Here is an 11788-nt window from a genome sequence, read left to right on the forward strand (position 1 = left end):
TAAATTAATTGCATTTTGCAGATGCTCCAAACCATCGTAAGGATTTTCGTAGAGTTATATGGTACAAGCTCGCAGTGCAGGTAACGGGGAGAGAATTTAATGAATTCTAATAACAACACTGAAGGGAAGATTTCCTCAAATGCTATCCTGAAGGGATTTTTTTCGTTGATAAAACAAACTTTCAAGTAAAAATTTAATAGTTTTCCTACGGAGATGTTACTTTCTTAACTTTCCACTGTAATATCATCCTTAAACAAAATTGTTTTTTCTTTGTAAGGTCATATTTAAACTATTCCCCCGTATTATTTTGCAAAAGCCTCAATTTCAGCATGAAGAAAAGTTTTCTTTTGAGAAAACTAAAGAGACATCTCTTATAAGTTCTTTTATTATTACATTACGAGGAATCTGGAGTAGGAGTTTACATTCGAGGGGCTTTCAATTGCTTTATTTTAGGCGAGAAGTCAGTAATAAGGAAAGACAGTGGAGACGCCTGGTTTCTCCGATAGGAAACGATTGAAGTTTAACAGATATTTGAAAGCATTTTTCGACTTAAAATAATTTTGAAAACAAAGAATAAAATAAGAATAGAATTTAGTTCAACACCAATTACAGACTTTGGAATTTTTTTTCTTAATTGATCGTATTCAGCAACCAAGAAACCCTTGAAATTCGCTTAAAATCTTTGAAATTTGTCCTGAAATTCTAAGATTTCAAGCGAATTTCAAAGGTTTGTTGGTCGCTGAATAGGGCCTTGGATACTTTAATTCTTATCTATTACTTAAATCAGGCAGTTACCCCGAATTTCCTATTCTAGCTTAAAATATTTGGCATGTAAAATTCTACAAATAAAGTAGGGAAACGTGGCCTAATTCTGACTTCCAAAGGCCCGCGTAGAGTGAGAAAAAAAATGGTACAAAACAAAAAGCAATATTCTTAAATTTTGTACCATTTTTAAGCCCATTTAATGTTCTTTTTACTTGACTAATTTTCTACAATTAAAGTTTAATGGGTTTAAAAAGCCCGATGGTGGTCGAAATCGGTCACGTTTCCCTAAATGAATAATTCCTTTAATTTTTCAAATAATTTCCAAGGATTTCGAATATTTTACATAAGATCTAAACTATGTATTAAACATTTTTTTTAGACAGTTAAAAGCCCCATTCAGACACTACGTGCAAGATTATTTTGAAATTTTAAATGAATTTCTACTTTGAAAACAAACTACATAATTTTAGCCGTAAGTTTTTGGCTCTGTGCAACATTTCATCAAGGGTAAAGTTTATTAACACATCATCCATAGAGACACCTCTACTATATCCTTTCTATCCTTACTAAAAGAAAAGAATTTTCATTGAAAAAACATTCATAGAAAAAGATTTGTTTTTTCGCTTCCTTTTAACCGCTTTTCCGAGGATTTTACGAGCTTATTCTTGCAGCTTTCCGTGCTCGATAAAAATTCAATATTTCACTCAAAATATTTTTCTTAAAATATTATCTCACAGCATGAGGACGATGACGGATGGCAGTTGTGATGGACATATCAAATTTTCTCAATTATATTATTGAGTTATCCCTCCCAAATCCTCCGCTGAATCCTCCCACTTTCCATAGAGTTTCCACACTGATTTTCCTTTTGTGGAATTTTCTTTTCACACAGATCTCCCCAATGGAGACGTGGGTGGTGGAATATATAAGATAAAACATACAATTGGGTGTTTTGGTACACTTCTTTGCGATGATTCCAATCAATTTTCAGTCTTTTCTGGGTCTTTTCAGTACAACTTGCGTACACGTTCGCTTCTTTTTTCCGTTCACCCATTAGGCTTTTCCTCGCGCGTACTCAAGGCGAGTAATCATGAATGTGGGCAGACAGTGTGCGGGGGTGGCGACGCTGCCAAATAAATTATTGATGAATTTGAATTTTTACACCCTCTCGCTGTGTTTGGGGGCTCTTTTTTTGTGCCTTTGCTGGTATAGAGCGAGTATTTTTGCACGGCCCGGGGATCCACTCGATAGGGAGCCGAAGAGCAACAATTGAAGCGTTGATTTATGATTGCTTTTATCGTAAAATTTTTCCCCAGTAGTCTCATCACGTTTCATGCTGAATTCAAACAAATACACCCGCCCCCACCCCTTTTGCCACCACCCATACCCTCTCCCCTCTCCCACCCCTCGTCGCAACGCTCCACGAGTGTGATGGAGTTTTTTTTTGTGAAAGGGGGTTGCCTCCTATACTGCATGGGCTATTCTAAAATCCTCTCCACGAATCCCCGTGGCTTGTGGGAGGGTGGGCGGTGGGAAATGATGAAAAACGCGAGGAGAAATTTCTGATAACCACGTTTTTGTCTAAATCCCACCGCGCGAGCACACAACATCAAATAATATTATATGACACCCTGGGGAGTACCACGAAAATTAATTTCATACACAGAAGAGACGCAGCGAATGCGAATGAGTTGCGGAAGAGCGCAATTTTGTGGGATATTTTCCCCGAAAAATAGGAGAGGGGGGTGGTTGAGTAGAGTATCTTGCACCAAAGTCATCCATTTTGAAGGATAGTGGCGTGTGATACTACAAGAGTTCAAAAGGGCATATAAACCACCCCCATTAAAGTTCAACTTGTTCTTTTGTGAAAATGTTTTTCCCTTTGGTTTTTCCTTTGCAATACAACAAACATATTAAAATGTAAAATATGATATATTTAAAAAGAGCTTCAATGGTGAAAAACAGAAGCCAGCTGCAGGAAAACTTTTCTTCTGTATATAGCTCGTATTTCCTATGTTGTAATATTTCCTCCCATGGTATTCTTTATTATTTCATTCCTAAGGAAAAAATGTGGAGAATTTGCTGAAATATCACGATTTTTCACGCAAACAACTAAAAAATCAAGTCTCTTAACCCAAAGCTTCTCCCCTCCTGCCCATGCCCAGCTGTATATGCTGGTGCTCCAACAAAAGGTCCCCATTTTTCCTTCCTCCGGCTGTTTCGTGGAAAGAAAAACTTTTTGGTGGACGTCTTCTCATCGTTTCACCAGTAGTTCTCATACAAATATATTTTTGCCATTATAAAGAAGTGCCACAATGGTGCTGCGTGTTAATATTTCGTTTTCCCCAAAATGAAAAACTTATACCACGTCACAATGCTCTCACACCCCCCTCCGCATGGCGCCATCCTGGGGCCAAACATAATGAGATTATAGACGAATTTGAGGAGAGCAAAAGTTATGTGTGGGTGGGTTCCGCAGCATGTTAATACTGGTGAAAGAGGTTTTAAAGGGCATCCCCAAACATTTTGTGGTGTGTATTTGACAGTAATAAATCGTTGAATGTGTTGGAGTCTATATTGTTCTTGATAAATGATACTCTATCGTTATCCCCATTAGGGGGAGCGGGGGGTGTGGAAACTTTAACTTATATCATTTGCCACAACTTCTCAATTTTTTTGTTGTTTTGAAATCCCTTCATACGAGTAGAGGAGCAATTTAATGGGGAAATTTTGGTGAAGGGCTGTGTTCAGTTGGGGGTTTAGTGATTCTTCTGTGTGCCGAGGGGACTTTTGAAACCAAAAGAATTTTTTTTAAATTCATTTTTGGCGTTTATGAAAGCATCGCATTGAATAGATTTCTGGCTACATTCCTGCTGAGCTTTTCGTTAGCACCATCCTGTGAGCTTATGAGTCCCGAGAAATAAGAAAAAGATTCAAAATGTTTTAAGCTCTAAAAAGCCGGAATAGAACTCGGGGACTTTCAAAAGCGATTTTCAAGCCAATTTTGAAACCAAAAATTCGAAATTCATTTGTACTCTTGTTAAATGACCAAATACTGATAAGAATTCAGTACTATCGATTTAGAAAATAAATTCTTGTGCTCAAAAAAATTATTTGTAATTCTCACATTTTGGCCATTTTGTTCCTGTAGAGTTTCCAAAATAACGTGACCAGACCATCCCTTATATTGAAATGCATAAATATTGAATTTCAGCTTAATTTAACTTAACCCTTTCGCGTTCTTTGGGTCATACGTAGAATTAAACGTGAAACATTTAATTTTCCCAAACTTTCAATAATTTTATGATTTTTCAAGTTAGAAATGCATCTAATTCCCACAATATTGGCAAAAGAAGACGTTCTGATTGTGAAACGTTCTCTTAAAGCATTAACAGAATTAATATTGTTATAAAAAGAGCGCATGTTTCAATATTTCTATTATTGTAAACGCAAAAGGGTTTAAAAACTTTTTCGTTTTTTAACTACTCAGATTGAAACGTTTTCAATTTTAAAAGAGTAACTTTTTAGGTAGATAATTCTCTATTATGACACAATTTTTGATAACTACAAAAATATTTTTCAACTTTCAGAGCTTGAATTGTAAACTATCTGTTGTTTCCTGGCGTGAATTCGATTTTTCGTCCAATAAAGTACGATTTCTTCCCAAAGCTTTCAACCCTCATCCGGGCCTTCCTCAGTGGCTGGAAGTGGGTGAATTTCTTTATTTAATAAATCTTCATTCAAACAATTTTCTTACAATCAATATGTTGTTCAAATAAAGTTTAAAGAAATTTTTCATTCGATAGCAATATCAGTGAAATTTTCATACCAACGCTGGAAATGATCTGTATATGAGATCCTTTTTCCACAAAGTAATTGGTGTTTCAACGTTATAATGAATAACAGAGCTTTGAGAAAATTTCATCCATTTATTTTCATCATATTAAAGTTTCAAGATATTTCTCTGCAATCCGGTTTATGGTAAATTTTCTCTTGCAATTTTTCACAAAGATGAGCTTTTTGAAATCAATAGGAAAAAATCTCTCTCATTTTTTTGTATTTTGAACTATATGCCCTATATGCATAAAAGTTGTATTTCTTACAGATTTATTATGACATCTTTATCCACCTTGGTAAATGGAAAAGCTTTCTTTAACCTACATAATAGTCAATTCAATGGCTAAAGAGGAGAATAATGCTTCAAACTTTAAAGTTTCATTGAAAGTAAAGTCTTTAATCTGTGAAAAATTTTATATAGCTTTACATGTGGTAACAAAGAACCTGCCAGTGAGCTGATAAATGTAGTCAAAATTTCAATTTCTCCTTGCGGTACAAAGTCTATAATTTTTTTTTAATAAATATCCTTGTAGAGCTTTTGCTATATATATTTTTTCTCTCTCCACAACATCGATAAGGCAAACAAACTGCATATTTCATTTTCTCTTCTAAACTAACCCCTGAGCAGAGTAAAGAACTTAATAGTTAACCAATAAATAATAGAAAGCTCCCCAGAGCACCCGCAGGGGGTTGCATTGGAATTATATATATGTACACAGATGACAATCTGGATAAAGTTTGTAAATGTTTCTGGGGGAAAATGTTGTGCGTGTATGAGAACAATGAATACTTAATTAAACAAGCTTGAAGCAAAATGTGTAGCAAAACTACAACAAATATAAAGTACTTAAACGGAGGTTGCAAAGTCAGAGAATTGTGTCGTTGTTGGGAGTCTTTTGCAAGAGTAAGATGCAAAATTTTGGATAGGTGCTTAAAGTATATGCATTTACAAAGCTCCTCTTAATTTGCTCTTTATTGAGTTCCAAAGACGCTTCGACGTGGATGGGTTGGGTGGGTGGTTGTACCGCTGTGACGTGAAGAATTGCATGCGATATTCGTGAAGTAAATCAATTTGTGAACTCATCAATTTTCTCCGATGTTCACGTGAAATTTTCTCCCCATCTCCCACCATTTTTCCGGACACCTCGATGAAAATTCTGTACACTGAGGGATGCAGGGGTGGGGGAGGGTCTTTAAGTGGTGCTCAAACATAAATTTTTCTCCCAAACCAACAGCCAGTTGGGGCATTTTGTGTGTGTGTGTGAATAATTTCTTATGCAGAAGCTTCCTGATGATGGAGAGAAAACACCCACCATATCTAAATTTCCTATTTGCGCACTGCAATCTGATATATGCACAGTGGTATGGTATAGACAAGGCAGGTATAGGAGCTCCTCTGTGGGTGAATAACGATAAAAGGGAAAATTTACATGTCCGGTATACAAAATTGTTGCAGAAATACCCCCTGTTTTGCAATGATTTATTAATATTGCATGGGTTGGCTTTTCAAGTGGGCCTCTCCCGCCTCACATTTGAGGAGAGAGAGAGGGCATTCAAAGCCAGGAGTGGGCTTTTCCTACACTATATATGGTGGACTTACACCTCTCCCTTTTGCACTCCCGTATTGTGTCCCGGACTTGGCTCATACATCAAAATATATATAACAACAAAGTATTATAAGGACCAAAGTCTTGTGTTCTCCCCACATACAACAACATGCCCCCCCCTCCCCCTCATTTCCCACACGGCACTTGGCAATTTCCCTGCGTGCTTTAAGGAATTGTGTGCAAATGTGTATTTACCATAATTGCAAACTATTACTTTCAGTGGGTACTACTTTAAGAATACCTACCCCCTCCTATATCTCTACCCTCTTCTCCCCTATACCCTGTGGTTTGCATATTTGCACGGACAACGACCCGACCGTGTGACAATTTTTATTTTCAAATTATAAAAGCTCAACGTATAATAAATTTTATAAATACACTGAAATTGCCATTTCCATGTAATTTTTTTCCACCACTCTAGGCATTATTAATTTTATAGTAATACTCTTATGACGTGACACATATTTTATGAACTCTGTGTTAATAATAAAATCCCCCGGGATAGTCCCTCTGTGTGTATATAAAACCATTTAAAAATCCATGTATCTCTGTGGTATATACATACATAGGTAAGGTATGTATGTATATAAAAAGTCCTCCATAAAGTCAGACAAAGAGGGATTATTTTTAATAGCACAACAAGTGTGACAAAATGGGGCGAATTTTTATGAAAAAGTTGAAAGAAAATTTTACAGCGGAAATACCTCAGCCGCAATGCAGGAAATTCCCATTTTTCCCTAATTTATAAAAGAAAATTTTGGTAAAAGATTTATTACAAAAAATCTCCTGTTTCTATGCTAAATTGTAGAACTTTGTAAATCATTCAAATTAGGGGTTCGTGCAATCTAAAGTCAATCATAACGCGTCCAGTTATTAGAGTTGGTATACCACAACGCGGATGGGTCAGTCTATGCGTTGTAATTTAATTTGTAAGTAGGATTAGTAGGCAAAGTTGATTTTTTTTATGAAATTCATCAATATGAAAGATAAAAATGCTCATATCTGAAGTTCTATAAGACCTATAGAAAATTCTTGACTAGTTTTGGAAAGGTATTAAAATAGGCTATAAATTGACATAAATTTCAATAATTTTCAAAGTCACATCTAGAACAAAAATGGCGGTTTTTTGTTTCACCAAAACAGTTTTTTGCACTTTTTGTCCTCAAGAAATGGTTCTAGAGGTTTCTGATGTTCTAGAAAGTTGTAGAGAATTGCAAAACCTTTAATTTAATACCAAGATGAGCAAAATCGGGCAAGCGGTTCAGGAGATATGGCTCTTACAACTTTTCAAATTCAAGAATTTTTCAAATGGCTATATCTTCTAAACGGCGACATAGATTTTCTTCATTTTCGGACTGGTGAAAGATATTGACTTAGGCTACAACATATCAAAATTTAAAAGAAATCGATGATGGGGATTCGGAGATATTGCCCTTTAAAGTTAGGCAATTTTTGTTTTTGATTTTAGCGCCTCTTGCGGATATTTTTGGAACTAGGAATGTTTTAGACAGTTGTAGAGCTTCTTGAAACCTTTCATTTGATACCAAGATGGTCAAAATCGGTCAAGCCGTTCTCGAGTTATATCGAAAAAACACTTTTTGCTTTAGACCGCCATATTTGCTTAACCGCTTGACCGATTTTGAAGTATGAGTTATCGATGAAAACATCTCACTGAGCACTACAACATACTAAAGTTTCAGACCTCTAGCTATAAGGAAACTGGTTGACAGTATTTCAAAATGGCGGATGGCGGCCATCTTGGATTTTGAAAATGCAAAAAAATGAAATTTTACACCCACATTTCTATAGAAAACTTCAAACCTGAAGGCTCTATCTCTCACCGTTCTCGAGATATAAGGCAAAGTTTAGAGTCCCGGACGGCAGGACGGCAGGACGGCAGGCCGGCCGGATCAAAAATTTTCCACCACCATTTTTGGAATGTGGGTTGTATGAAACGTGCTTATACCAAGTTTGAGCCCGATCTGAGGTAGTCGGTTTTTCCGACGATTACAATACTTGGTATGCCACGATTGTGGTATACCAACTAATTCAATTACAGCATAACAATAGTTCTGATTGAATTTCTATATAGCATGTAACGTACTATGTACACCAATTTCTGAAAGCTCAACTGTATATGAACTACTCATACGTCTCATATTTACATGAAAATATTCCAAAACTGAGTGTCAAAGGAAAAGTTTCAAGTTTTATTGGATTTTTGAGAAACTAACAAACTCCATAATCACTTGATCGTTATTTCACTTCCAAACTACATAGAAAATCACTTGGATAATGTCCTCGTTTTCAATGTATAAACTTTCGCGAACTACTTTAAATGGTTAGATTAACGGGGGTGAAAGCTCTCTTTGCGGTGTAAACACCCCTCAAACCACTAAAAGTGTGGATTTTTTTTTAAATGCGGACATCAAAAAACCCAAAACAAGACTAAATTTTTATGGATCCGTGAGGGGATCATAAAACCAGATACAGGATGGCCATAAAAGTGGGTTATGAACTTCCGATATTCCACGGGGATACAGCAATTTTATCCCCTTTAATGACCCCTCCTATTGCCACACATAAAAATATTAAAATTCCCAAAGAACATTGCGCAAGATTAAAGGAGATAAGTTTAGAAAGCTTTTCCGGTACATTTGGGGCGTATTTTTATGGTAATGAAAGTTCAAGGGGTTACTCACCCTTTACCGTTTATTTAGGATCAGAAATGAGGTCAGCTACAGATAAAGCTAATGAATTAAATTTTATTAAAGGGAAACTCTTTTGGAAAGTTCCTGAAGAGTGAAGAAATATTTAATCTGAATTTTAAATATTTCGATTTTTTTTACGAATAAATCAGTAAAGAGGCCTTTAAAAGACCTTTTCTGTTTTACAAAATTTCATTAGTTTCATATTTTTTAAAGTTTTTTTTTTTACTTTTAAATCTTTTGGTTAGATTTCAATGTTAGAACCTTAATTTTTTCTTTTTGATTTTTTTTTAGAATTTATGAAAATTAGTTCGTTCGATTTAACCAGAATTAGCAAATATAACATATAAAAGCTCTCATAAAAGTCCGAAAACTCTGATAGAATTTCTTCTTTCTGCCTCTATAACTATTTTTTACAGGGAGTGTTTATCTGAAGAATACAGTAGAAGTCCACATCTAATTGTTCTGGACCTGCAATGTATTTAGATCTTATGTCGAATCATTTAAAGATTGATGAATGTGAATATTTTCTTCATACAAACATCCTTTTAATTAATACTTTTTAGACTTAAATTAAGTAGGTATACTTTTTAAGTTTCAATTAAGAACTTTTTATAGTTTTTTTTCTGTTCAATTTTAGCGTTTAAGGACAAAAATCTACCAAATTTGGGCTTAATTCAGCGACCAAGAAACCCTTGAAATCTTTGAATTTTGTACTGAAATTTCAAGATTTCAAGTGAATTTCAAGGGTTTCTTAGGCGCTGAATAAGGCCCAATGTTTTGGGCTTGAATTTAGAACTTTATGTATTTGAATTTGGTAATTTTCAGTTTTATTTTAGTACTTTGAGGCTTCAATTTAGTATTTTTTAAGCATTTTTCTAGCTTTTTTTTTAAGTTCCCGGTCTTCGATCTGAGCCTTAAAAGATTAAAAATCAAAAAAACTCTTTTCTGCTTGAATTTAGTACTTTTTAGGTTTTAATTTATTGTAGGTACTTTACATTTGAATTTAGTACTCTTTGTGCTTTAATTTATTACTTCTTTTGCTTTAGTTTAGTAATCTAAGCTTTGAATTTAGCACCTTAGACTAATCCGAGTATTTTCTTTCAGATAAACACTCCCTGATTTTTTACAATGAAAAATCTTTTAGATCCTGGGAATTCTTTAATGAGACAATCATGCACACGAAGTGAACATGTAAGTGGAGTCCTTCTGCATAGGCACGTAGAAATGACATTCTTTCAATTCACCAAATCCTTGCCACATTTTGTAAAATCTCATCTATCTTTCTCTCTTATGTACAAATGCATTGTGTGTGGTGCAAAATGGGATTTATTGTGTAGGAGGAAAATGAAATTGCCCAAAAGAAAAGGAAATAGAAATAAAGTGCACAATCTTGAAGACGCCGACGACGAGTAAAAAATTCTTCCTTTCCATCTTACTTTTTTTTAGAATTGTACCCCATAGACGGAAAATGTAAGTACGTTGCACATCCGTGACAATCTTCTCACAGTTGGAGGATGCACTGCACACACAGTGGGGTATGCAAAATCTCCCTCTTTACTTGCAATAACAAAGTCATGAAAGGGAGTCGTGTGAGATGGTATTGGCTTTGGCTATAAAATGGATTCTTAGCATTTCCATTGAACACGAATTTCTTCAATTCACGATGGGGATGCTTCGCCCCGTGGATCACACACCCCACATTCATTGTGGAGGAGCATTTTAAGTGAATTGAACAATTTTGTATTGGATGGGGTCGATGCGGGGGTGTATGTGTGTATTTTATTGCAGACAACCCCTCTATTGAGTAAGTCTGGTACACGCGCACCAAATGTACCGTCTATGCATATGAAGATTACATAGAAAGAGGAGCTTTTCCTCATATAGAGCGAGAGGAGATGGAGAGATTTCCACAATCACGCACCATTGCTACGGAGAAGGGCAAGAAGCCAGACAATCGATTTGGTTTTCCCTTATTCGATTACGAATTTATTGCCAGGAAATTCAATCGTATCACTCGCCAGTTGCCCCATTTTTTTTGCGTGTGTGTGTGCCTCCACCACAGGCACTGCGCAGCGCCCCCCTTAAGCGTCATAATAATCTTCTACGACGCTCTATGCGGAGGAAATTGAATTGGGATTAGAGTTATTGCAAATTTACGCAAAAAAAGAGGAGAGAAGAGAAATAAAAAAGTAGACACAATACCACACTTCACATGCCATTCATTTCCATCGCAATTGCACAGACACAAAACCCTCTAATTGTTTTATGTAATCTCACTTAAGCTCTTTCACTCATTACCCACGACAGAGACAATTTAATCTACCCCGCAGGTACGATGGATGTTGCTCATATTCTCACCATCTATCTCACAGATGACTTTTTCCATCCCAATGTTCCTTGTTAGGATGTGACACTGTGTGTCACAAGAGGAGTTCCATGGTAAATATCATAAGCACAGCGAGCTTCTGGATATTTTCCATGTACAAAAGTGCACTGAAACTTAATGAAAATTAAATAATAAACACATAACTTTATGTTGTATTTTGCTGCAAATTAAATTATGTGAAATTACATCAACATAGCTGAAATGGATTTCCCACAGTCCAATTAGAAATATTAACTTATTTTCTCCTACAAAGTATATATAATAATTTTTCGATTCTTCCTGGAAAATTGTCACAGAATACAAATTAATTTATTTAAAAATCACAGCTAAAAAACTCAAATATATTGATTTTATTGGGAACTTTTTGCATTAAAATTCTTCCAGAGTTAGAAAATAAGGGATGAATACGATGAGTTAACCCAGATGCCAGGAAAATTTCCTTTGTTATCTTTGAATGCCTTAAAGGACATAAAAAGCTTTTA

The 11788-nt window shown here is 35.4% G+C and overlaps 1 protein-coding gene across 1 annotated transcript in view; it reads left to right on the plus strand.

Annotated features, from left to right (window-relative positions):
• The window catches only part of LOC129791367 (out at first protein), a 59383-nt gene extending 54487 nt beyond the window's left edge, over positions 1 to 4896 (plus strand). Inside the window, exon 6 of the mRNA XM_055829517.1 lies at positions 4871 to 4896. Coding sequence (XP_055685492.1) covers positions 4871 to 4881 — 11 coding nt within the window. The 3' untranslated portion in view covers positions 4882 to 4896. The remainder of the gene's footprint in view (positions 1 to 4870) is intronic.
• The last annotated feature ends 6892 nt before the right edge of the window (positions 4897 to 11788 follow it).

The sequence above is a fragment of the Lutzomyia longipalpis genome, chromosome 2, assembly GCF_024334085.1.
Source record: "Lutzomyia longipalpis isolate SR_M1_2022 chromosome 2, ASM2433408v1".
Taxonomy (NCBI): domain Eukaryota; kingdom Metazoa; phylum Arthropoda; class Insecta; order Diptera; family Psychodidae; genus Lutzomyia; species Lutzomyia longipalpis.